This window comes from Lonchura striata, chromosome Z (assembly GCF_050655825.1).
Source record: "Lonchura striata isolate lonStrDom1 chromosome Z, ASM5065582v1, whole genome shotgun sequence".
NCBI lineage: Eukaryota > Metazoa > Chordata > Aves > Passeriformes > Estrildidae > Lonchura > Lonchura striata.
This window is the reverse complement of record NC_140740.1, coordinates 46749701-46777055: the sequence shown is the minus strand read 5'-3', so window position 1 is coordinate 46777055 and position 27355 is coordinate 46749701. Positions and strand designations below refer to the sequence as shown.

Here is a 27355-nt window from a genome sequence, read left to right as displayed (position 1 = left end):
TGGTGGTGAAGTCTAGCACAGGCTGCCTCTCCTTTGCATCTGAGAACCACACTCAAATAATGAAAAAGGATGTGTCCTCATTATCACCAGCATTTTTAGGCCCTGGACAAAAGGACTGTCGTGCAAAGTGTACATAGAGCAAAAGCAGAGATAAGGTTGTTTTATTACACATGGTATTGTTTGAATTCACAAACAAATCTCGTGCCTGGTGCCGAGGTACCCAACCCAGGCTGTTTACCAGGCAGAAGGGCAGCAGTGCAGATCCTTCCTCCTGCGCTGATCAGCTTGTAATGCCACAGCCCAGGGAGAAGCTCCCTATCCATCATCTATAACACAGCACCCTAAAATCCAGCGTGGCCCCTGCAGCACTGGGACACCATGGCAATAGCACAGGGACAGCTGCCTGGGTCAGCCCTGTGTGGCACAATCCTCCAAGTTACTAGACCCAGCCTCCAAGTTATTTGCACATGTGCTCCAGAGTCTGGGAATGCCACTAGAGACCAGGAGCAGTAGGAAAATACCAGGCTGCAACTCTGTGAACAAAATGAATTCATTGGCTTAACACCCACATAATTACGAGCAGGCGCATCCTGTGGTAACTGTTAGCACGGGAGTGTGCCTTGTTGTTTGTTTGCATTTGGGGGGCTGCGATACCACGTACAAAAGCAAAGAGAGTCCCTTTTCAAAGCCAGAATCCCCATAGCACTGATGAAACACATAGGGAACACACTTGCCCCAGAACCCATTTTATTTCCCATTGAAATAGGAGTAACAGTGGTTCCTTCCTGCCAAGGAGGTCTGAGCCACCCACTGCTCTCTCCTGACAATTCAGAGAGCTCTGGCAGCCATGAGGACCTCAGCTCTGAGAAAAGAGCTCACTCTTTTGCTTACTGATGCTGAGAATGGCAATGGGCCCTGCTCTCCATGCTCATCTACCAGCCAACTCCCTGGCTTCAGGTAGGTCCTACTGGCTCTTGGCACCACTGCTGGAACTGGGCAACTCCCACTCTCCTCTCCTCACAGGGCTGACTGAAAAATGGTTTTGATACATGAACAACAGGCAGGGAGAGCTGTCCCAGAGGGAGCAGCCCTCACTCTCAAAAGGGAAATAACCACCCACCATCCAGGTATGGTCCAGCAGAGGTTCAGGCTGCAAGCTCCTTCCAATATCAGGGAAAAGCCTTCCCAGGAGCCTTTCCCTCTTACCCAGCACTTCTTGTACTGCTTCTTGCACCAGTTCCCCCTCACAGGGTGTGTTGCATAGTATTTAAATACAACCAGGTCTGGGCAAGCCAGGTTTCAGTTGATCCGATGTCCCCTCTATCAGGCAATGCTAAGAAAGGGATCACGATTCCTCCACCAGCTGTTAGTGTTACAGCATCACTTAATTCGAATCCTCACAGCTCTCCTCCTCCAGCCTCCCTCAGGGCAGAGAGCAGCAGCAAGTGATCCCCCTCAGGGAAAAGAGAGGAGATTTCCCACATAGTGGGCACAAGTATTAATTCTTCTTAAAGCTGCTGGAGGCTTTCCTTTCATTCTGTGACTTTATGAACATCACTCAATGTTGGCAGCAGCCCCGGAGGGTATCACAAGTCACCTGAAAGGAAAAAAAACCTTTCCAAGCATCTGGTCTGCCTCTGAGCCAGAGGGCAGCAGCTCTGGCCGTGCATGGCCACACTGACCAGAACGCTCACAGCCCGGCACTGGATCAGCCATGCCTCAAGAGGGCTTTGATAACATCTTTAGGGTGTCATGGCTAATTAGAGCCCTGACTATACCCTCTAATTAGGTAACACTTTCAGACAAATCACCCTGTCCTCTTCAAACCTCTTCACACCTCCAGATACATCCTTAATTGACTTGAAAGTTGACTTAGCACTTCTTCCTGGACCTCCTTCCAATTCACAAGGCATTTCAAAATAAATAAACCCCTGCTCCTCAGTCCTGTCTCAGAACCCAGCTGAGGAATTGCCCTCACATCCGCACAGGCACACACCTGCACGACCCGACACAAAACCTCCATCAGAGGCACAAAGCAAACGTTCTGACGCAGCGGCAGCATCGTCCTCCTCTGATCTCGCCTTTCTACCCATCCTAGTGCTACTTCCAACAACAGCCAGCAAAGCTTTTTCTTGGAGTAAAGGAGTGTTCGCGATGCAGCAGTGTCCTACTAAAAATATTGCCTGGGGGCTTGCAAGAGAAACACGGCTCCAGCAAAGGAGCCTGGTGTCTGGCAACAGAAGGCTTTAGAAAAAACCCTAACCATTGAGAAATTAATATGCCAGAATTATATCAAGTGCCAACATTTAAATCCAGAAGCTTGACTTCTGTTTTCATTACCTCATGAATAAGCTGAAATGATCCAAATGTTTTCAGTTTCCCAACAGCACAAAATTTGAAGTAGATAGGCAAACTCCCCACCACCATCATAACTGCAAACATGCTGAACAAAAACTATCAAAATTCATAGAAGGTAAATATTGAGCCCTGAAAAACCTTCTATGAGAACAATGTTTCTTTATTTGCTTTCTGTGAGGTTTGTTATAACAAGAGAGAAAGACTCCAGTATACAGTGCTTTAATATATATATATACATGCATTCACAGCTGGAATAATAGATTGTAAGGGCTCAGGACAATATTACATCTGGATGTATGTAGAAATGCATAAACATACCTTCAAAAACATATCCTTTGCACCCGACCCAGATACGCAGATGGACACAAATATAATACACACACACACACACTCACACACACACACACACACACCACACACACACACCACACACACCACACACACCACACACACCACACACACCACACACTCCCATGCTTCAGATCGATCAGAACCATTCATTAGATCAGACTCTCTAAAGTTTCTGCTGCTTTGGGAAAACATGACCCTGAGGAGACATCATGCATGAATTTAACAACCAGCAGAAAATGAAACCATAACACACTGCATCTTGAAAGCCAGACCTGAATCTAACTTAATCCCCGCTGTGGACAACGCCTCTAGAGAGACATTAAAACCATGCTAAGGTGTTTTCCTGGATTTCCCAGATTCCCCAGAGATTCCTTGGCACTCCGGCTGCATCCACCTCCTTGCATCAAAGATGTTTCCAGCTGACCGCTTCCATCCTTACTCCTGCTACTTCCACGGCCAGTGACGGACAGATCCAGTGGATCAGCCTCTGGAGAGCTGTGTCCTACCCTGGCAGCAGGATGAGTTATCAGGACAGCTAGTGGGGTTTAACACTCCTAATTCCTACAAAACGTGCGGGGGAATGATGTGCGGGGCTTGAAGGGTCAAGAGCAGCTTTGCATCCTCCTTTCCCATCCCCAACAAAGGAATTCCAGCAGATCTCGTGCCCCCTAGTGTCATCCTGGTGAACGGACCGACACCGGGCACCGCCAAGCATCGGGTACCACCTGGCCCAGGCAGCATCCTTGCTCATCCCACACTGAAGAATCCACGTGTCCTGCTGGCACCAGAGCATAGCAAAATGCCATTCCCAACAGTTAATGCAAGGGACAGCGTGAGCTTCCTGTCCCTCTCCAGCACCTTGGGGCAGCTACAGCCCATCAGGCATCCCCATGCCCAGCAAGGTGCCACCTCTGCTCTGTTTTGGAGGAGCCCTGGCAAGATCTGCCCCTCCAGCAGATAGCCCAAAGGGTGTCCCTGGAGGAGGGCCAAGAGGAGGAGGCAGAGAGCATCTGCAGTGGACACTGTCCAGAATACAACTCCTCCTAAAAATAGACAGATCCTGGAAGGGCATGGCCCTTCCAGGGAATGTGAATGCTCAGTCCTAGGAACTCAGGGTTTGGCATGATAAAACTTCTAAGTGCATGAATGCAAGGCACTTTGTTACCCTGTTTCTTCTCCATGAGAGCACCTGTGGCATCAGGCTCTGGCTAAAAGCACAAGAAGCAATTAACAAAATCAGCCCAGAACCCAGCATCATCCCCATGTGCCAGCCTGCTCTGACCAAAGATCCAGCATCTCCTCGGAAAATGCCCATGGAAGCTTGGAACTATAACGAGTGCAACCACACCCCACACACAAAGCACCTAAACAAGAACCGTGTGCTGGAAATGTGCACAGGAAAAGTGCATGCATGTGCCTCAGTTTCCCCATCTGCCCAGCTTTTACCGTCTCTTATTTTCCTCATCCCTCCTGTTTAGCTATTAGTTTTTGTGGGAAGAGGCACCCCGGGAATACACCTAGACCACCAGTCCCTTCCAGCATCTGCTACCAGCATGCAACCAAACCTCAGTAACCCATCACCAAAATTTGGAGGAATTCTCCCCAGGGCACTGACCTGAGTATGCTGCTTTCTTCTGCAACACCGAGCAGGGACTATAGCTTAGAATAATGGGGAAGTAACTCAGTTCAGTGCTGACAAAGCATCACAAGCCCCAGCGGGGTGGGAGGGGAGGAGGTGTCCTTCCCTCACACTGCCATGCCTGGTATACATCATGTTTAGGGCCAGGCATACGTCACCGACACCAAATGGACAAATTGGAGGGATTTCAGAAAAATGAGCGACAAAAATTATCAGGCAGTAGAAGGGATTGATTTACAAGGGGAGATTAAAAAATCTGCAATCAGCCTAGCTGGGCTGAGCAAGTACTGACTGCAAGAAGCAGTTGGATGCTAATCTGCAAATGGGATGAAAACAATATGGGAAGGAGCAATTTAGCACCTTCATCAGTACTTGGACGAAATGAGGGGGAACTCAGGGCTGAGTAGGCAGGGAAAAAAAAACCAAACCAACCCCAAAACTTCTTTCCTAGTTATGCACAACTGTCTCCATCAAAACACTCGAAGTCCCCAAAACTCACTCTGCCTCAGACAAGGACCCTTGGGAGCAACTGCGCACGTACACACATATACACACACATACACACAGAAACACACACACACACAGAGAGAGAGAGAGAGCCCTTTCCCACCTCTGACTCACACTCAGGAAAGCAGAAGGGCCGCCACGATAGCCGGAGAGGATGGAGGCTTCACGCTTGCAGGGAAGCAGTGGAGAGCAAAGGCTAGAGCTGGCGGTAGCGGTGGGAAGGTCCCCGCAGAAGGACGCTTTTGCGCTCCCGAGTCTTCGCAGGGGAAAGGTGCTGAGATGGCTTCCTGCAAAGTGGCAGGAGTGAGCTCAGCTGCGAGCACTCAGATATTTACACACAAGCAGCACATTACTCAGCAACTCTCATTTGTCAGGCATAATGGCAGCGGCAGCAATAATAAACGACAGAGCTGAGAGACAGGCTCCCCAGGCGCACACCCAACCCCAGACTGAGCTGGAGCAGAATGCCTGTCTCCAGCTTGCAGGGAATTAAATGAAAGTGGCCAGGAGCTGGGGCTTGCACCCACAAAACTCCTGCTGCTAGCTTCAGAGAGCCAGTTACGTCCCCAAAAGCTAAGCCTTGGCTGCACAGTTATTTGAATATGTGTGTGCATCACAAGCTTTGTGGCTCTGAGAGGTACCAGGGTTTTTTCCAAGTCCAGAAGCTGCTGAGCACTTTCCAGGGGGAAGGGGATGAAGAGTCCTGGCACAATGGTGTCCTCTTGGGGTAAATCAGCCCAAAGATATTGTACAATGGCTTGGCTTGCTCTGACAAGAGGCTCTGATAAACTTATCTTTAGGAGCTGTCGCAAGGAAGACTGCCAGGCACGAGGCTCTCATTTCTAAAGCTCTGCCTGTTTTGGGAAAGTCCTCCTGCTTCAGTGAGCCCTAGAGAGTTCTGATCACAGGACCAGGTCTCAGCATGCTGCCTGGCCAGACACGAGCATCCCTTGCACATATCCAGACATCACAGCAAAACTCTAACTCCTGACGGAGGGGCAAGGCAGGGATCCAGGAGCAAGAACGGCTGCTCCCACATATTTGCACATTTTGCAGAAAGCAGGAAATGTCAGTGCCTCACTGCCTGAACACACAGCCAGTAGGACTGGCAGCAGCATGTGCAGGTCCTGTCCCTCACACAAGCACACAACATGGTGTGCTGAGAGTGGGCAGTCACTGAAATTCGCTGAATTCGAGGAGACATCAGCAAGTTCCCGAGCAAAAAGCGATCAGAGGGAAGAACCTCTTCAACCATCCCACAAACTAAAACACAAAGAGATGGGGAAAAGAAATTGAACAGCTTTGCAGGCAAGTCCCTTTCTATAACCTGTGCTCTGAACAGACCCTGCACATGGGGTGGGGAACGTAAAAGAGTGCCAATCGTTATACCAAAAAAAGTTTAGTGGCTAAAGAAACAACTGCCAGAGGAGTCAGGGAAGCTGGAACATGCAGACCTGGTTCTGTCCCCAATGAAGACACCACAAATTGTCTCACGAGCTGACTGGAGTCACAACTCGTTTTCAAGATTGCAGTGGGGGAAGTCACCAAGATATGGAAATGTCAGGGAGTTTTGTGCAGCATAGGGATCGGTGTGTATTATGCAATTCTGGAAAGCAGCCCTTGTACTCACGTTCGGGATGAACTGTCTGCCTAGCCCAGGGAGAGCAGTTCCCGAGAAGCACCATGCAGACGCTTTTCTTATAAAAATCACACTTCAGAAAAAAAAAAATTAAAAAGTAAAAAAATAAAAATAAATTCTGCACTGCCACAGCAGAGAAGAAGGCAGGTTGCGCCTTTGGAGAGACGGAGAAGCAGCCTGCTCTCCCGCCCAGGAAATCCACGGGCTCCGGTTTACAAAGAGCCGCCCCGCAGATTCAGCCGCTCCAGCCCCGTGCACTGCCGCAGGGAGAACTCATCCCTCCCAGCCCTCAGCGTGGTGCCGGCCGCGATGCCCTCTCGGCCGGGCAGGAGACGAGAGGTGCGGCCGGGCAGGGGACGGGGGTTCCACCGCCGCGCCTCGATGCGGACCCGGTGTCTCGGAGGTTGCAGGGACGCTCCGGCCCCTTGTCCCCCATCTCTCCCCGCCAGGAACACGCGCACGGCGTGCTACTTCCCAGGAAAGTAAGCTGCCCATATTGGTTCTTCACGGAGGGGTGGACGCGCGGCCCACGTCGGGGCGCGGACACACGCGGGCGCTGGGAAGGTGCGCGGCTGCGGGGCGGGAGGGAACACAAGACCGGGAGCGAATGCGGGGGAAGAAAGCGTTCCCCTCCGCCTTGCTTTCCGCCTCCCTCGGCGGCGGGCCCCGCGGCTCGCCTCCGCTGACCCCCGTGCCCGCACGCCGCCTCCCCCGTCCCGTGGGTGGGGGTACATCCCGTGCCGCCCTCCGGCCCCGGCCGCCCGGTACTCACGGCGCCTTCCTTGCCGCCGCTCCCGGCGCTACCCCATGCAACCACCGGCTGCTTCTGCACCGGCTCGGGGGCTATAAGCTCTTTTAAACTCCAGCACATAACCCATGTGACCGCAGAAGCCACTGGTAAGGAGCGCCGGGGAGCCAGCGATGAGCTCAGCCCGCACCCCCCGGCACAGCGCCGGGGACGCGCTCCCGGCCCCGCCGCGCCGCGCGCACCCGCCCGCAAACACACACGGCACACACACACTCACAAACACACGCACGCACACCCACAGACGCACCCCCCGCAGCCACACACTGGTCCACGCCCCTGCGGACACGCCGCCGCCGCCTCCTCCCTCCCCACGGATGCTGAGCTGGAGGGAGGCACAGCACACACGCGCGCCCCACCGACCCCCGTGCAAATGCACACTCGTGGAAGAACCGTGGGGATGGCACCCCGCATACACACACACACACATACATCACCAGCACCAGTTTCTGCAAGCCCCCCACTTCCCCAGAGTGGAAGCAGCAGGGTCGTGGTCACCTCACGCGTACCCTGTGCACACGCACACACACACGCGGTCATGCACAATGCACCCTCCATGTGCACTGTCCCTTCCCTCCATCACTAGATGCCAATTCAAGAAAAGAAGCTGTGCTTCCATCTCCGTGTGCATCCTTGCACATGCCCCACTCATGAGTGCTGCACTCCCTCACACCAACACCCTCCTGGAGTGCCCAACAGTGCCTGCAGGAAGATGCACACTGTCGTGAAAGCATCTCACTCCTCACACACACTGCACAGCCCAGCACCACCACACGTGTGGGCTGTGCTCCCTCTTGCACAGCCATTGCAGCCACACCTGAGCCCACCTTCCTCACTTCAATAAAACCTGCTGGTGGGTGCTGAACAAGCCCACCCTGCTCATCCATCAAAACCCCAGGCTGTGGAGTCCCCTGTAGCATGTGGGAATTTTAATTTCCCATCACAGCTACAGACACGTGTGGGTGGGGTCTGCAGGGCAAAAAGGACAGATATCTCCCCATGCTGTGGTCAGTTACCCCTGATGAGGGGGAAGCTCCAGGGGTAGGCATAAAACTGGGCCGGGTTGCCCACTCCAGCCATGGCACAACAGATTTGGGAGTGCCGGGCTGAAATGTGCCAAGTGGGGACGGGAGCCGGGTGTGAGGATTTGGTGTGCAAAGGGCTGGGACAGGCAGGCCTGGCCGGGCAGGTGCAGGCGTGTGCTGCTGGGGCACGCCAGCAACACATGTGAGAAGGCAGAGCTGGCAGGCAGAGGGCTCCGCTGAGAGCTGAGTTATGGAAAATGACTCTTTCCAAGGAATTGCTAAAATTAAAGCAGCAGTGAGGCCAAGCAAGCAGGAGCCAATGGGGAGAGTGAGCAAGGACAGCCAAGCGGCCTCAGGGCAAGGAAGGGCAGGGTGGGCAGGAGGCCGAGGGGAAGGCGCCCTTGCAGGGCACCCACCCCCGCCTCCTGCCAACTGCCCAGAAAACAGCAAACACCTTGTGGGTAGGATCTGGGAAAAGGCTGACTGGCACCCTGGTGGCAGTGGCTGGGGGATGCCATGGAGAAGGAGGCCTGGGGGAAATAGCCTTTCCCAGACACATCCCCCACTTGGCTGCCAGTGTGCAGAAAAATACCTCTGTTTTCCCAGCCTGGAAAAGACAAATGCCCATGAAGAAACAGCCTGCTTCCTGCCAGGGGCTAGCTGCCAGCAAGGGACAGGGAGAAGTGCCTGGAGGGGATTTTGGGGAGCCCTGCAGAGCCCTGTATCTCATTACGTGCATCCTCTGCCCTTATCTCCAGCCTAGTGACTGTGTCAGGGGTTCTGCTCCCTGGACATCAGCATTCAGGTCGGCAGTAATGGCTGTTCCAGCTTCCAGATATCTGAGCATTCCCAGCTCAAATCCCTGTGACTCAGGAAACAACACATGCGAGAACACTCTGCAGAGAGACTTGGGAGAAATACTCCCATTGGCAGGTCCCCACTTTTCCTGGCATCCCAGAACTTCTCCTGGTCTGAAGAAAACAACGTAGTAACAAAACAAGAGAACTTTCTTCCTGGTCTTCCTGTTAAAGAAAAACATAAAAACCTAACATTTGGGCAAGACTACAAAAGTAGTTCTCTTTTGTTTTAACTAGGTAAGTGTTGATCAAATCAAAGCTACCACCTCTCTTTGCAGACAATGTCACACAGGCAGAGAAAGGGGGCTGGGTGGGAGCCAGGTTTTGTCTAGTTTTTCACTGATGCTGCTAAAAGACACTATTAATTGGATGGAAATAATGATGTTTTGTCTCAGATGAAAGATCACAATAAATTATTATTGTTACTAGTTTTATCCATGAAGAACAACCAGCATGTTGGGAGTCTGGGAGAATCTGTGATAGCAGGTCCTAAGAAAAAAAAAATACAGGGAAAAAAAACAGGAGGGAAAATTAAAAGTCAAAAGGAGATGTCTCCAAGGCTTTTCAACAGGATGCAGCAGAGCCGGGGAGTGACCCTGCTGCCCAGAAAGTCAGGACTAGATTGAAGTAGTCACAAAATAGAAGAAAAGGAAAAAAAATACCAGCCCCTCATTCTCCCTCTCCATTCCTCCCTGCTGTCAGCCAGGATCAGAGCTGAAAAAGAAGGAGTCAAAGCTGTGCAAGAAGCAGCAGCTTTCCGATGCCATTGGGAAGTGTGTCAGGAGAGCAGGTGGTTTTGTGGGGACAGGAATGGAAAGATACTGGAGCTTTAATCACTCCAGGAAGAGAGCTGAACCTGGGGAAATGATTCCCCATTAGCTTATGAGCCAGCATAGGTCCATCACGCTGGGCTGCTTTCCTCATCCATAGCACCCCAGAGGGAGCCACTCAGAAAAAGCAAGGGTCTCATCACAAGTCTGTACACTGATATCCAGCCAGGACATTTATCACCAAAAATGCCACTCTACCGCACTGCACACCACCCCCAGCCTCCAGCAGCAGTTGCACCCCAAGCAGGAGGGCAGAAGCTTCACAGCTGCATGGCAAAAATACAGTACAGCTGAGCCATGGTCAGATCCCGAACCAGCCAGTTTGAGGCTGGTCCTGGCCAGTTGTAAATCTCTTGGACACCTGAGGCCAAAGCTCAGGGGACAGCATTGGCCTGTTTTATGCCAAAGCTGCACATAAATGAGGTGAGCGTCTGAGCCAATGTCTTTCCAAACGATTTATTTGATACTCTGTGGCAAACATCTGACTAAATTACTCACAAATTATTCAAACATCGGGAGAGCTGATTAAATGATTACTGGTGAATCATTTGTTCAAAGGAAAATGCCCAAATTCCTACACTGAACTACTGGCAGGCAACAGCAGATGAGTTTCAGACCTCCAAAATCCCCGAGCTAACATCAGCCCCTGAGTCTGCACTCCTTGCTCATAGCATCCCCAAAATATCCGCCCCCTACCCGACCCCTTGCCACTGGCAGGAGCAAGGTGAATAGGAGACGTGGGGAACCATTCCTTGAATTCCTGCTGGACTTCAGGCGAACAACAACACAGCAGGCTGAGCTAGGAGCCTTGTCTCTCGCCTTTGCACAAAAGAGATTCTCTGGAGGGGGAAAAACCCCACAACAATGGTGAGGAAACGTACAAGAAAACTGCAAAGAAAGCAGCTGACCTTGCATGTGGCAGGCCAGAAAAAAGTACAAATGTTCTTGCAAAGAAGCAGGAAAAGATGGAAGCTATGGAGCCGACAAGCTTTTTACCAGCCCAATTTAATCATCTTCTCAGCAAATGCTCCCCACGAGGAACAAGAGGGGAAAGCAAGATCATGAAAAGACTGCAGGCAAAGGAATTCTTCTGGTACTCCTGGACTGATTAAAATTCTTCAGAACTCATGGCAGAAGAGAATATTTTATGTAAAACTTCACCTTGTCTTTATTACATTTGCCAAAACTTCTTCCTGTGTTGAAAGTGGGAGGCACATGCAAAAGACAAACACAGAGATATAAAGCACAGGACCTGGCTGTGGCTTTCCAGTCCATTACCCATTTGCCTGGGAAGAGTCCTGGTGATGGTGGTGAGCATCTGCCTGCATACATCAATGCGTAGGCAAGAAGAGACCGTGGGGACCTCCAGAGCCTGGACAGAGTGTGATGCAACCATGTGAGAAAAGATTTGTGTGGGAGAAAATCCTGTCCTTGGATGTAGCCCTGATCATGGGCATCAAGTGGCACAGAGATGAGTGATTAGCATGATTTGTGATTAAAAGTGTTACAGAGAGAACCAGGTCTTGCCAGTCAGCTGAAATAAGTGAGTGAAATTTCCAAATTTCCATGTGCAACAAGGATGTCAGGTTCAGTGTTACCAAACCCACTCCTGGAAAACAGAGATTGGAGTATGGAGAGACCCCACACTAGTGCTGCTGCCACTGCCGGGTAAGATATCGATGACAAAGTATCACCTGACAGCTGTTATAAATAAGGTCTGTCCCATCACCCACTCACCACATGACCCCTGGCTGCCAGCTCCTCACTCGGAAGGGGCTCAGCGTGGAATGAAAGCCATATTTAAAATACATTTTTGCACATGCCTTTCTGAGTGAGAAACAAGAGGATAGGGGTCTGGAAAAGGTTTCCTTCAACACTCTCTTTCCTATGGTGCCAGAAGAGCAATCCCATGAAATCTCAAGCAAGAACCAAGACCTTAAAGCGATCATGTTTTGCACCACTTTGCACCGAATTACAGGATTAGTGTTGCAATGCTCCTGGAATGGGGAAATCAGCACCATAATCCTGTGTGTTTGCCAGGTCGGGTGTTTTTTCCCCATGGATCAGGACATGTTACAGGGGCTCACCACTGCCAGGGCTGGGGGCCCTGGAGGTGTCCAGAGGGAATGTGGATGGCATCAGGCACATCCAGGCTAGTGCTGCTCTCTGGAGCCTTCTGCCTCCAGCCCCTTCTGTAGCAGAACTGCACCCAAACGGCCCCAGGCTCTGCATGGCAGAAGTGCTCCTGCTGCTCTGGAGGAAGCAAGGATGTTCCGATGGTTGTGCTTTTGCCTGGATTGAGAGCCCCTGCCCCAAAACCCCACCATTCCCCAGCCACGTGCGAACCCTTCCCAAGCTGTGGCCAATGCCAGCAGGGCTGGTTCATCCCCACGATCCGCCTGTGGATTAACACCTCGAGGCAAGCCAGCATCTGCTGCAGCGTGGCTCCTTGCTCTGGTTGAGGGACTGGCTTCTATCACAAATCATCTTCTTCACATAAGAAAGCAGAAGCCAGGGATTAGAGCGGTTTGATGTTTTTAGCATGAAAAGGTCGGGTTTGAAAGAAAAAAGTGAAAGAAAGAAAACAGTGAAAGAGATGCTTTTTGAATGTGGTTTGGTGAGGAATTTGAAACCCTCTGTCCCCATGACTTTAAAAAGGGTTGGGGATTTTTGGTGGGGCTTTTTTTTTGTTGTTTTTTTGGGGGGGGTTTTGATAGGGAAAGATTAATTTTGTTTCACTTTCTCTCTTTATTGCCTTTAGCTGAAAAGCATGATTTCCCCAGAAACCCACATTTGGGATAAATACAATATTGCAGTTAAAAAAAATCTGGGAAATGTCAGAAGAAATCAAAGGTGACTCAGTTTCGAACCCTGCAAGTCAGAAACACCTGGGAAACATCAGTGCCGGGTGTGCGGAGCAGGGGATGAAGAGAAGAGAGAGCTCCCATCTCTAACAGCAGAGTCCATGAGCTGCCTTTGGAGAGAGAGCTGCAATGGGAAGTCACCATCCCAAATATGATGCCTGTGAAGAGATGCCACCACACCACCACCATTCCTATGCCCTCCACTTTCTGGCTTGTGAGTACAAACCTTTCAAAGATGCATTTTTTAAATAATGATTTGCTGGTTTATCTTCCTTAACATTGAGAATAAATTCCTACAAGTCCAGAAGCTCAATCAAGCAAGTGAAACCCTCTTGGGCTAAGCCCTGTCTTCACCCCAGAGCTCCTTGGTGCCTCTGTATGGTGTAGACCTATACTATGAGAGGGATGGCTCCTGTGGCCACTGACAAAGTCAGAATGGACACCGCTGTGCACCATACAGTCTTTTCATAAAAGGGAGAAATACTCCCTCTTCTTTCTGCTCCTGCACCCTCTGCCATCTTCCTTTTTCTCTCTTCTCCATTAACTGCATTCCACCATCGTTTCCTGCACCTTCACCACTGCCAAGCCCAAAAGGGGGCATTTGTTTACTTTTCTCTCACACACCTGTTACAATCACAGAGTGTCCAGCCCACCTTCCTGTTTACCTCATGTTGTTCCCACTTGTGACCCTGCAACACTAATCTTCTTTCAGATTTATTTGTCTCCTTTAAACTGAGCAAACAACTACTCTGTAAAAATGCCAGAATAGATAATTATGTTAAAATGCATAATTGCTTTTTATTGTCTCCTAAGACCAGGTAGGGCACCTGCATGTTCCTGTTCTCAAAACTTCAGACTTGAGAATTTCCAACTAAAAAAATTATCTCCTCTCACCCCATCCAGCCCTTCCTCCCCTCACCCCCCACTCAAAAAGGGACAAACAAAACCAACCATCTGAAGGTTAAAAAAAAAAAAAAATCCAAAAAAGCCCTGTACCAAACTGTCAGTAAAGGGAAAAAAAAAAAAAAACAAAACAAACAAACAACAACAACAACAAAAACAAAACAAAACAAAAAAAAAAACCAAAAACAACCCCCCCCAAAAAAACCAAAACCAAAACCAAAGAAAAACCACAAAAAAACAAACGAAAAACCCCCACCAAACAAACAAACCCCCCCCAAAAAAACCCCACCAAACAAAAGCCCCACCAACCCCCCCCCCAAAAAAAAACCAAAACCGACCCCCCCCCCAAAAAAAAATAAAACAACCCAAGCCTTAGAAAGCATTTCTGTGGAACCTTTTATCTGAACCCAAACAGATGTGTTTTCACAAGAGAATTGATGGGTGTCTTCTCACTGAGTTTTTGCATTATATCCCATTTTGGGAACACCTTGCTGCCTGGGACAATGCACCACTGCAGAGCACAAACACCCATCCTGGGAGTATCCAACAACTGTTTGCCAAGAAGACCTAACGGTCCAAATATTCTCCCTGAAACGCAAAACTATCCTGACCAAAACTGCTCAGCTGTGACTTCCTGAAAGGTGTTGAAAAATCTGGCAGGGTGAGGAAAAGCCCATGAAATTTCCTTAGGAAATTGGGCCAGCATTGCAAAAGGCTGCCGAAATTTCTCAGTCTCATCCAGGTGGAGATTTAAGCTCTCATGAGAAACAAGAAAATCTGCATCTCCCCTGATACCATGATGTGAAACAGCGAGTTAGCAAAACTTCAGGTGCTGTAAATTTTGATTTCCTGACAGCCACTTTAGCAAAGCTTCCCACCTAGAGACAGGGAAATTAATTATGCTTGCACAGCTTCTTTGTTTGAACTGGAAAAAAAAAAAAAAAAAAAAAAAAAAGCTTTGAGGGAAGTTTTGGGTGATTATGGATCCAGAGGAGGTTGCAGTTGAAATATTCATGCTCTGGAGGGTTCCAGGCAGAGTCTGAGACTGCAAACCCCATGTCCGGAAAGGTGTCTTCATCGCTTAAGGACAGAGCAGAGACTTTTTCTGCCTCCACCCCTCTTTGCCCGGATGCTGACAGGGATGTGGCAGCTACTCCCAGCCATCCCTTGTGCACCCTCCGCCTCCTTCCTGAGCTGCGAGTTTTGCGCGGAAGAAATACTGCAAAGTGGCGAGGATGTAGCGATCACAGGGGACAAGAAGAATATTTTTCCAGCGGGGTCTCGGGGGAAGGATAGGAAAGACCAAATGAAAGGCCAGTCGTGGCCGCGGCGGCGGCTGGCAGCGGCGGAGCGCGGCGGGATGCTTGGCCGTGCCTGCAGTGCCATCTCCCGGCAGGGCCCGCTCGGGGACCGCGGGAGGATGCTCGGCGCCCGCGGAGCGGCCGCGCGGACTCTCCAGGGTGGGCACATCTTTCGGCAGGACAGTGCTCAGCCTGGGATGCTTCCCCCAGCCTGCCGGGGGCCTGGCTGAGCTTGCAGGGGAAAGAGGTAACACCGTGGTCTCACGCTTTTCCCTGTTTTAATGTAAGTGATTCCTGGTGTGGGGGGTGTTTAACTGAGATAGGCGTTCTCTGACAAATAGGATGACAGGCACCCTTGCTAAACCTGATGTCTGGATAGAAGTGGAAGAGTGGTGTTGGACATTACAGCATGGTATAAATGAAAATATCCCTGAGAAGTTCTCACAGTGTCCATGTGCTTTCCCTGCATCCTTCCTCTGGCTTTTGCCTGTTACTACAGCAGTGTGGGGAAGCAAGGGCTCATCCTCCTGCATGTTCAAATATCAAATAGTGGGTCCTGGGCTCCTCAGGCACCCCTGGCAAAGGAGCAGTGACATGGAGGACAAGAAGTGCTGAGAAGGGCCAGTTTCCATGCCTTCAGGTGACTCTTGCTCTGTGAGATGTTTTGAGCAGCAGTTTTGCTACTGAGAGGGTGTATCTGTGTTTTCCAGTGTGAGGCTCACATCTGAGGTCTGCACTGGCTAGTGAAGAAGGGATGTATTCAGGGCAGGACAGAAGAGGGGGGTAGCAGACATCCCAACCAGCTGAATGCTCCCCCAGGCATGTGCAGCCCATCTGATACAGCCAGCAGAGGCTAGAGATTGGTGAACAGAGCAACAGCAAAATTACCCCCTGGGGCTGGAACAGCCCAGACCTCAGTGTGCTGGATCCCATCAGTGGTCCTGCTCTGGTCTGGCTGTGCCCAGGTCAGCAGTGCCCCATATTTTCCTGGATTTGGGCTGGATTCTTCCCACATACTCCTCTGAGCTGGCCAGGGAGCAAACCCCTTTTTTGGAGTTCTCTCTTTTCTAGTTCTCAGCACCTCCCAAGTATCTGGATTGTCAGAGCCAGAGGAAATGTTCCCTTCCAGCAGCCATTTCAAGCCCATGCTAAGAAAGTGGTGTAATACTGGTACATTGGGTGTAACAGCTCCTACCACAACACTTTCTGCTGTAACCAGTGATAAATAACTGCAGTAACCCCACTGTAGATCTCAACTGTACTTAGAGACCTCTCTGTGGAGGTCAGGGTTCTGGATGAGGCATGCTGGGTACTAATGGTTGTCCCCACCATGCTAATTGAAGTGGGGATGGAAACAAAAGCACACCATCTCTTATTTTCAGACAATGGGCTCAGAGGAAAGTGGTGACATTTTGTTAAGCCATGCTTTTAGACTCCTTCCCCTTCTCTTCTGGCTCAGTGTATTGGCTTTTCCTCCTGGTATATCCTTCATGCTCTGACAACCCTGTGCCCAGAAGTGGGCACAGAAGCAGCTCCTCACTATCTCTGGGGTAGGCATGATACATCCTTTAATTCAAAGAATTTATAAATCAGCTTAATCTCCACTTATGGACTACTAAAGAGTGTGAGATGCTCATCATTCTCTTGATCAGATTGTTTTTCTAAAGGAGGTACAAAAATCTAGTGCTTGATGCAGGAGTGCTCAGGTCAGCAGGAGTGATCAGTTTCACAGTAAGGAAGAGGTCAGACCAGATGATCAAAATAGTCCTCGCTGTCCTTAAAGTTTATGAATGCAGTTAAAAGTCTTGGCAGCTCTACTTCAGTCAGTTGGTTTAAGAAAAAAAAAAAAAAACCCAAACAAACAAACAACCAAAAAAAAAAAACCACCAAAAAAATAATAAAACAACCCCACACAACCATAAAATACTCCAAACAAACAAAAAACCTGAACAAAACAACAAACCCAACAAAACCTTTTGAATTTTTATTGCTTTTCCATTCAGCTAAATTCCAATTAACTTTCTTCTGGACAAGTTTATAATCTTGCTTCTGCCAGTCAAGTGCTTCAATCTCTACCATCCTCTGTCGCCAGAGCAGGCAGGAGTTGTGGGGTGAAGGGCTGTTTGGCACCATGCTCACAACCATGGTCAATACCTTGTATCTCAAGCATCCTTAAAACTAAAAGCAGGGAAGGAACTGCCAGGGATAGATGATAGATTAGTGTTGGCTGCTGACAAAGAATCAGCCAGGCAAGAAAAAGAACTGGGAAAAGGAACAAGATGAGATGTGAATGCACTCAGCTGCAGGGGAATATTTCTTGTACCAGCAATGAATACAGGGAAAGACTTGTAAGCATCTTGATTTTTCAAAGTATGCTCCTGCCGCCACTGTAGATGCATGTACTCACAGATAAAGGCTGTTTACGAGGAGTGTGAGAAGCAGGAGCACAGCTCCCCAACTAATTTCGTTTCTCCCACAGAGAACCACAGCATGGAAGCAACGGGCACAAGATGCACCATGATCTTGCAAGGGATGTTGTGTGCACCAAAATCTCGGCCCTCACCTAGGGAACATTGTGAATGAATGAGTGAATGAATGAATGAATGAATGAATGAATGAATGAATGAATGAATGAAAAGTCTGTAATGGTTTCCTCATGGACCAGAGCTTTCTCTCCTTGCAAAGGCTGCTGAGGGCCCCTGCCAGTCTTGGGCTTGCAGAGCAGAGGTGAGGCAGGGAATGTAGATGGAAACAGACAGCAAAATTATCAGATGGGATATGGAGGCAGCTGCACCTTTGTTGAACTGTTAGAGATTAGAGTTAATTAGAAGAGAAAGAGTTGGAACTTTCATGAAAACTTTGGTGCCTGGAGTCTGGACATGTTGACATTCTATGGAGTGGTCCTGCGGGATCTTTCACCAGCACAGGTCACGTATTCTGTACTTCGTCATAAATACTAGAGGCTATTCTGTGTCTGCACCTGGGGGAGATGGTGATTTCACAGCAATCCTCACAAGCCCTTCTGCAGCATCACCAAGACACCTTGGATGCAGGACAGGGACCACATTTCCCATGACATGGATGAGGCAGCTCCCCATGCCAGGCAAAGTGCAGGTCAGGCAGAGGATGTGGGAAGTGACACATTAAATCCCTACATACTGTCTATCCACCACCCAGGCAACATGGGTGAGGAGAGCACAGATGCCACAAGTATTAAAGGTTTCTCTGCTGGGAAAGCCTTTATCTGCTCCAGCTCCTCTCAGCAAGAAGCAACTCTCGATAAAACTCTTTCAGCAGCGTTGATGGCAGACTGAAGTAAAGCAGCAAACACAACCCCAGCAGGAGACCGTTTAGGTTATTATTTTAATTAATTGCACATGTAGTTAAACTGAAAGAAAAATAGAGACGTGACACCCAATTATTCAAATCAGTTTCTGCCAGTCACACACCGCTGCTGCTACCAAGTCCCAGCACAAAGCTCTGCCCTCTGCTATCTCAAGAATTGCCAGATATTTGCATCTCAAGGTTGGTAAGCTATTGTCATCCAAGTTTACTTGCTGTGCAAAAGGGATGAATTGTAAATCTACCAGCATGTTCCACACAGAGAATTGCATTTCTTAGAGCCATGAATGAATCATTCCCTTCTGTAGCAGTTTCTTCCTAAAATGTCTCCTTCTTCACCATGCAGCACAGACTGCTCCAGACAGGCATCCCAGTTATCAAGGAAGACACTGGAAGATGCAGATCCATAGTCAGGAGAATGACTCAGTGTGAAAAACAGGCATTGAGCTCCTGGAGGAAAACATCCTCAAAAGCAATGTCCATTTCCAAGGAGATGCTTACACAGTTCAAATCACTTGGAGCAAGTTCAGGAAGTTAAAGCAGAGTGCTTCAGGCTGGGAAAACTTTCAATTTTCTTCTGTAGTGACCAGAAGTATGAAAATGAGACTGTCAAGCTTTTCAAGACGGGGGCTTTTGAATATGATTCCCCCTTGGGAACAAGCATTGCTGGTATTTGCAGCTGCCAGTTCCTGTTCTCCCACCATGAGGGCAGACATGCCTGTTTCTGTCTGCAGTGCCAGGCACAAAATCCCTCTTCAGCCCCAAGAAGCAGCCCTGAGGCTGCAATCCCCAAATGGGCTCTCAGCATGCAGGAATAAGGTAGTTTCCTGATTTCCTGACACATTTCTCCCAAAGCAAAGACTCAGTGAGATCCCTCATGATGTCTCTGCTGGAAAAAATCAGAGATTTCAGTAGAAAGGAAAACTCCCATCTCTGATCACCTCTGACACATCTGTGAAGCCCAGCCAGGCTATCCATGAGGGTGTCATCCCAGCCCAGCTCAGCTCTGCAACTTCTCAGGGCCCCCTGTGCAAAACCCCTGATACCCAGTGGGGATGAGAGCTGCACCAGCAGAACCAGGCAGACTCGGTCCCCAGGGCACATGTTGTTCCCTCAACAGGGAAGGTGAGTAGGTAATTTACCTGATTTTATTATCTTTTTGAAAATCAAACTGGGGCACCGTGGTGATCTGTGTGTGCTCCTGCACCATTGGTTCAGTTGGACAGAGGCCACGCTCTCCCCTATGTTTGTGTATCAGGTACTTCTTCACTCCTCCAGTCTAGCCGATTAACAAGTCCAATTAAACTTTGAGCCATGCTTCCCAATTTGCATTTCCCTTTGAAGTTTGCTTTTTCTGTTTGAGACCTGGAAAAGGTTTGATGTGTCCCAAAAAAAGCTGGGTTTAGTGTCCAATGATGTCGGTTAGTTTGATAGGTGTTAAATTTCCCTAGAATTCTGGTCCTGCCTAGACACCTGAATTGTTGCACCACCCTATTCATAAGTGTGCAGGTAATTTCTTGTTGCCTTAATCTGAAAGCTGTCCCTGCTCATGGTAGGGTGGTTGGAACTAGATGATCTTTAAGATCCTTTTCATCCCAATCCACTCTGGGATTTTATCCACAGTTATTTCCTCTGCTTCCACCCACTGTCTCACTCGATGTTTTCACTGTAAGCCCTTCAGAGCAGAAGTCTCCCTGGGCTGTGCTGTGCAGAGATAGAACAATTTTAACCACTCCTGCTTTAGAAGCAGATGGAGTTAATTAACATCATGCACCTTCTCCAGCAAGGCCAGCTGCAGCAGTCCAGACAAGGGATGTCTCAGCCTTTCAGGGCACCTTCTTAGCTTCCAGGTCTGCCCTGGCACATTGGGAGAGAGAGCTGATGGAGGCACAGCTCCTGTCTCCACACTGTGACACCAGCCTGTGGGCTGAGCAGCCTCTTGTCCAGCACAGCTTGCACCAGCAGGAAGGAGGCTGTTGCAGTGTGGGGGCTGCAGTGATTCCTGCTCCAGGGGGGGCCTGCCAGCCGCTGAACAGGTAACATATCATCAAAGCATCACTTCGCAGCAAGCAGCTTCTAGGAGAGGCTTTGATCACAGACAGTTTGTTCTCAAGCCCCACGCTCCTCCTTTACTGTTACAGAGACATTTTTAAAGATTGCAAGGTTTTGTTTTTCCAATCAGTGCCACCCTGGAGTGGTTCTAACACCTCTCCTTCTCACAGATCTGGGACTCAGGTCCTGCCCCACCCCAGTCCAGCTTTGTAGGGTAATTTTCCCCTGTGCTGTATTTAATCTGACAATCTGGTGACTTCTTTAGGGAGAAAAACAAGCTAAGGATAGAATGTCTCCTGCAGCCTTCACTGGAATGATTATCATTAAAAATAATGTACCTCCCCAAATTATCCCATAACTACAGAGACAGGTAACCCTGCTTTCCTCAGTGCTTTTATTGAATTAAAAAGACATTAGAAACTCTTGTAGCCCTCACACACCGTCTGTGTCACCAGTGGGGCGTTGAACAGGAAGTATTTTGGAAGCTGAAGAGCTTCTGATTGCATTGAGGCAACTCTTGAAGTATGCAGCTGCCCCACAGCAGCCAGGCTTTGGCTCCATGCTGCAGCCTGCACAAGGACCTTCTCCAAGGAATCATGACCCCCAGACTCACCAAGCTGTAGGGACAAGCACAGTGCCAGCCTGGGATGCTCAGCTCTGTGCATCTCCTGAGCCCAAGGCAGTTCTGCAGCAGTTAGTGTGCAATGTGAATCCAAAGTCAATCCTATCTTCAAAAGATGCTTTTTTTTCCTTCTTAGAGTGCTGGGGGTAGTGCTCAGGACACTTCAGAAGTCACTCCGTATCTCCTTTCTTTTCAGTTTGTGATTTTTTCAGGGCAAAAGAGCCTTTCCCTCCTCCTGTTGAGGTTTCACCAGGGATATTTCCAGGCCCCTGGACATCACTATGGGGCAGCCCATTGCTGAGGTAAGACTGGGCAGTGAGTTCCAGCCCAGGAAGGCTTACCTACCTTCCTCATCATCCTCAGCAGCCAGAATACACTTTAGTACATGTATTGAAGCAGAATTTCTGCTTGTGAGGGCCTAGAAAAGTCTGATTTCATAATTGCTCAAATGAACAACAGCACATAAAGAAAAGGGAAAAAAATAACCAACAAACAACCCAACAAACAAAACCCAACTGTAATTGCAGATTTAATACAGAGGGAAAAAAAATAAAGAGACTCTCTTCTAGGTCTGGCCAATTTTCTTCTGCCTTTTCCAGAAAGTAGGTGACTGGTATCTTGGAGCCTGGCAAAACTGGTAAAATTCCAGCCCCTGCCACAAGGAAGCTCTTCCAAAATCTGAGCAGGGAGAAGTGAAAGGAGCCCATTCCTCACCGAGGAGATGGTCCTAATGGAAAGATGGCCCCGAGGAAGGGCAGGCTTGTCTTGGGACTATGCCTGCGGATGGCTCAGATTTGTTTGCAACAGGCAAATTTTCCAAAACAAAAGAAGAAGCTGTTTCAATAGAATCCAAACCTTTTGCCAGAAAGGTATCATTTTGGTAACATATTTAGGGGAAACCATTCCACTTAATGTTTTGGATTTATACCTTATATTCTATTACAATTTGCTTACAGTATGTTATGTAATATATATATCACACAGCCAATTTGCATGCTGAATTTTAATATAACAAAAATGCTGAGAAAGTGTCGCTTCAATTTTCCAGAACAGCCCTGAGGAATGTTTGCTTGACCAGAAATTTACATTTTTCATTCCTGTTTGGAACAACAACAACAAAGAGGTCGATATTTCCCATGAAACAGGACTCTGCGGCTCCGACCTGCTCTTCTAGACAGTCTGGAGAGAACAACGTTAAAGGCAGGGCAGGCAAAATACTTTTGATGCTTTTCTGTTCTCCGTCCCGTCCTGCACTGTAACAACCAACATCTTCAAATAAAACAGCTCCATGAAGTCGCAGGAAGAGCAAAAACCCTGAACCAGACCCGCCGTGCCCTTAAACCATTTCTCTTCAGAGAGCACTCCCTCTGGGCAAACGAACTTCAAATAATTCCTCCCTCTCTCCTCCTCCAAAGAAGCCCTAATGACACCTTGTCCGTGAACTTAATGTGTTTTAAACTATCTCCATGCCTGGCCACATACTTGGAATGTCCCCTAAGGACTGCTAAAAAGTCACAAGCAGGAAAAAAAAAAAAAAAAAAAAAGAGCTTCAGTCTGGGTCCCTGGGCTCCCACCCCCATGGAGGGGAGGGTTTGCCTGTGCTCAGCTTTACCTTTTGCACACCCACATGAAACTCCTGGTAGATTGAGCCAGGCATGAAAGCAGCTCTGAGACATCAGGCTGTGTTTGAACTTTTCACTATTTTCTACCCCCCTCCTTCCCTCCCCTCCACCACCATCTTGAAGGGGATTTTTTTTTTTTTCTGGTTTCAAAAAGCCCTTCAGGAAATGATTTAGGAGCAGAGAGCATGGTCAGCTAATGGGCTGCAGCTGAGGCAATGTGGGGTTATGCTCCTGTCCCATCCCTGCTCTGTGTGCACAGTGACTCTGCCCCTGTGCCTGCATGTGCCCTGCACTCCTGGCAAGTCACAGATCCTTGGACAGGCAGACCTGGAAACCCTACAGAAAATACTCAAAACCCCTGAACCCTCCACCACAGCTGCCCTCCACATGAGCTGTTGACAAACTGGCACTAAACAACTTGTGCTCTTCCCCCTCTGCACTTGCCATGTGTCCCTGTGTTCAGCACCTTGCTCCATGTGCTCCCCAGTGACCCTGCAATAACAAATCAGCACTTGCTGCCCAAAATCCTGCATGTTGCCTGCATCCCAAGCTCTAGGCAGAGCTGTGGGTTGATAACAGGGACATTTTGGGGCTGGGAGTATTTACCAGTTCCCCTCCGTGGCTTGTCTTCTTCCAGAAAAGCAAGTCAGGGCTTCAAACGCGAGAAGCATGACAGCAGCCTCTGCCAAGTGCCATCTGTCTGGGAAGTGCAAAGGCTCTCGGAGTCACAGATTGCCCTGAGTTTCTCCCTGCCCCTCCAACTCATGCCTGGAATCATTACCCTAATTTCCCACTGATTTTAGAGAGGCAAACTCCATTTTGCATCAGGGTGGTGCAGGTCTCTTTTTTGTCTTTTGTGGGGGACAACTGTAGGGATACCCGCTCCCAAGACAGCACATTTCTCTTCCAGACTTCCATCTTGTCCTCCTCACCTGTTAGTTGCCAAGATAACTGTGGCACAGGTGGTGGGCAGGACACAGGGCAGAGACGTGTTGTTCTGGGAGGACAAGAGAATAGGAGACACCTGAATGGTCCCTGTGCTCTCCACCATGCTTAGCAGATCATGGTGTCTGCTTCCAGGAAGAGAACATCTCCCTGAGGTTTCCAAAGTGCCACTCAGATGACAGTGCACATACAGACACCTAAATGCATACGAAAACTGGTTGTGCCTCACAGCTTACTCCTAAAAATTACTTGGTTTGAGCCTAACCAGTAAAGAAAGGAAGCTAGTGCTGCACCTGGCCATTGAATAAATCCTGGCACTTCCCACCTGGATGTCCCTATCTTTAAGTTTGCCTTGGGTGGAGACCGCCTTTAATCTTGGCAGCAGTCAAGAAATTATGAGCCTGCTCTCAAAGGCTGGCATCACCAACATGGAAGTGAGTGTAAGTGAGTGATCCATGGACTAAAGGATAGCATGGACAATGCAGAGAGCTTGGCCAGCACCCTGCAGCACTCAGCACTGTTACGGAGCATCCCAAGCCTCCCTGTTGGCTCTGTCCCCTTGTGCCTTCCATATTTACTGCAGATACAGCCTGCCAGACCAGGATTTCAACTTCATTCACAGTCTTTCAAATTTCCAATAAATAACTGCAAAATTCTCAGGATTAAGGCAGGGAACCACACAAGCCCTTGGGTAATTCTATCACCAGCTAAAAAAACCCAAAACAAACCAAAAAACCAACCAAACCCAAAACCTAAAAATCTAGAAAATATTCATGAGAAAAACTGCAAACCATTCTGTTGCCCTTTAGAAAAGCCTTGCCATTTCTCAGCTAGCTCATCCTAGATGCTGCAGGAATCAAAATGATCCACAGAACAGCTCTGGATCAGGTCACCCTCCACCTCCAAAGTGTGGGGCTTCTGCCAGCAGGCAGCAAGGGCTATAGGGCAGAGCAGAGGTGGCAAGGACGCATCCATATGTGGGGGAGATGAATGGTGCTTAGGCAAGTGTTTGGCTTCTGATTCCTGTTTTCCAGAGCTCTGGATGCTGTACATGGTACCTCTGAGATAGGGGTGCTGTTGGATTGTGGCCAAGGAACAGGCTTTAGGGTGTCCATGGGGTGGGGAGATGGAGGGACAGACCAGAGGGGAGCATCATGGGGCTGAACTGGGTCGTGGGGGCTGTGGCCAGCCCGGTAGGGCACGTACCACCTGCATGTCTGCCCCTTCTTTGGTGCTAGCTGCTTTCTTCTCTGCCTTCCCTGATTCTTTTTCACAAAGTTTAATTAACATTGTCTCCCACTGGCTTGCCATGGGCAACTTTTTATTTATTTTGTTCCAATATGCCAGCAGGGAAGACTTCTTAAAATTGCCCAATTTTCTTACCCTGGTCTGGTCTCCAGCCAGCCCTGTGCTAATTAACAAAACATTGTTTTTAATGCCTGTGACACTGTCAGCAGCTTGAGGGGCAGAGGCAGCACTGGAGTCAGACCTTATTCCTGCTCAACTTTCTCCTTTCTGGAGAGAGAAGCCAAGTCTTGATGTGGAGGGGTAAGACTGCCACCCCTATCCCTCTGCACACCCGCTCCCTCCCCATGCTCAGCTCCTTGGCAGGAGCTCACAGAGCTTCTCCAGGCTGCACACGCAGCAATGGGGGAAAAAAAAGAGGAAGCTGGGCTGGTTTATTTTTTTTATATAATTTTAAAATTGTGCTTTTAATTTTTTTTCAAACTAAAAATACCCTCTTGTTTTAAAGTTTCCAAGCACGATGCCCTGAAGAAGCAAGAATGACAGATGCTGCCGAGTACAGATGTTTTGCTTTCCTTTTTTTAATTTTAATTAGTAATATTTTCCACACCAAAACTCACAGATGGCTATTCGTGTCACTGCAACTGGATCAGGTCAGGACCAGAATGACCTGCTGGGGACATGGCCTAACCACCCTGAAGCACGGTGGTTATATTTAGGCAGGACTTTTTCTCTGCCTTATTAACCTATTACTTGCCATTGCCTCTGTGGGCAGAACTGGGCTGCCCTCAGTCTCATCGCTGAGGCATCCTGTTTCCTCTCACTGCAGGTTTTTGGGACAGACATCTCCCCCCAACACTTCAGCCATCAAATGCCTGAGCTCACCCCACCATACGGATCTTCCCACAGCCCTACCGCCACCCTCCCATCCATGTTATCAGGGTTTGGGTTTTTTTTTAGGATTCATAATTTTAAACCAGTCCATTTACCTTCAGGTGTTACATGTGGAGTTGTGCTTCTCTAGGACAACATTTCAGCACACAGCAAGGGTGCAGAGATGGGCTCTGGGTAACAGTGGGTGAGATGTTACCACAAGGGTGGCTGGGGACAGCACTGGAGAAATTACTCCCTCTTTCTTCCCTGGGCTCCTATGTCTGTCTTGCAGAGCAGTGGTGACTTCTCAGCATGTCTGTTGCTTCCCTGTGGGACTTCTTGCTCCAAGAAGCCCCGATGGAGAGCCACCTTCCTACAGAGAGATCACTGCCCCCCGGCACACCCCCACACACATGCTGACCCATGCAGAGAACTTGCTGCTGCCCAGGGAGGCAAAAAACACAGGAGCAACATCAACTGTTTTGCAGCTCTGTCCTGCTGGGAAGGTTTGTGCAGGCAGGCTGGAGCAGTGATGGGTGAAGCACAGCTGTGGAGAATGCAGGCATGGCAGGAAGAGAGTGCTGTGTCCAGTTCTGGCCCCTCAGTTTGGGAAGGACGTTGAGATGCTTGAGCATGTCCAGAGGAGGCAACGAGGCTGGTGAGGGGCTTGGAACACAAGTCCTGTGAGGAATGACTGAGGGAGCTGGGGTTGTTTAGCCTGGAGAAAAGGAGACTCAGAGGTGATCTTATCACTCTCTACAACTCCCTGAAAGGTGGTTGTAGTCAGATGGGATTGGTCTCCTTCCCCAGGCAGACACTGACAGAACCAGTGGACACAGTCACAAGCTGCATCAAGGGAAATAAAGGTTGGATATTAGGAATAAGTTTTTTACAGAAAGGATGATAAACTTCTGTAATGATCTTCCAGGAGAGGTGGTGGAGTCACCATCCCTGGATGTGTTTAATAAAAGACTGAATGTGGCACTCAGTGCCATTGTTTAGTTGAGGTGTCAGGGAATGGGTTGGACTCAATGATCTTTAAGGTCTCCTCCAACCTTGGGATTCTGTGAATTCTGTGAGTGCAGGCTCTGCAGCATGTTCTTACGTACGTTATCCAGCAGGTGTTTTCAGGAATCATTCAAGCTGCTCCACCAGCCTATGGAAGAAAGCCTGTGTTTAAAGGCTTCCTTAGGTTTTCCTTTGCTCTGAACAAAGCATTGCTACACAGCAAAGAATCATGGAGGGGCAGATACCCTGTGTGACATGTCAGCTTGGTGAAATACGGTGACGGAAATTATAAAGCAAAAGGCAGGAATTATTAGGAAGGCACACATGTTATGGTGTGGAACAGGGCCACTACACCTTTGACCGAGGCACAGGGTGTGCCTCTGTTCCTTATCTTTCATCCAGATGAAGCTGGAAAAGGTCTAGAGGATCCTGGCAAAGATGAACAGAAGAATGGCTTCCATGTAGGGAGCTGGGTCTCCTCTGGAGCAGAAAGGGTGGCTGGAGGGATGAAGCACCATGGGATGGATGTGAAGTTTACCTTAGCAGAGGACCCCATCTGCACTGCTT

The 27355-nt window shown here is 49.1% G+C and overlaps 1 protein-coding gene and 1 long non-coding RNA gene across 7 annotated transcripts in view; one reads left to right on the top strand and one right to left on the bottom strand.

Moving 5' to 3' along the window:
- The window catches only part of CNTFR (ciliary neurotrophic factor receptor), a 199484-nt gene extending 191956 nt beyond the window's left edge, over positions 1 to 7528 (bottom strand). For 3 of the 6 annotated variants that reach the window (XM_085567084.1, XM_085567086.1, XM_085567085.1), the window contains exons 1-2: positions 6486 to 7324; positions 4970 to 5142 (exon numbers count right to left, since the gene is read on the bottom strand). In XM_085567084.1, the coding sequence (XP_085423210.1) occupies positions 4970 to 5142; positions 6486 to 6540 (228 nt within the window). In that variant the 5' untranslated portion in view covers positions 6541 to 7324. Of the gene's footprint in view, positions 1 to 4969; positions 5143 to 6485 lie in introns of all 6 variants that reach the window. The other 3 variants (XM_077790348.2, XM_077790349.2, XM_085567087.1) reach the window with 3 other exon arrangements.
- LOC146763803 (uncharacterized) lies at positions 6844 to 23982 on the top strand. Its single transcript, XR_014951404.1, has 3 exons — positions 6844 to 6976; positions 12773 to 13089; positions 22144 to 23982. It is a non-coding gene; the product is annotated as an uncharacterized LOC146763803 (long non-coding RNA).
- Positions 23983 to 27355: the final 3373 nt, after the last annotated feature.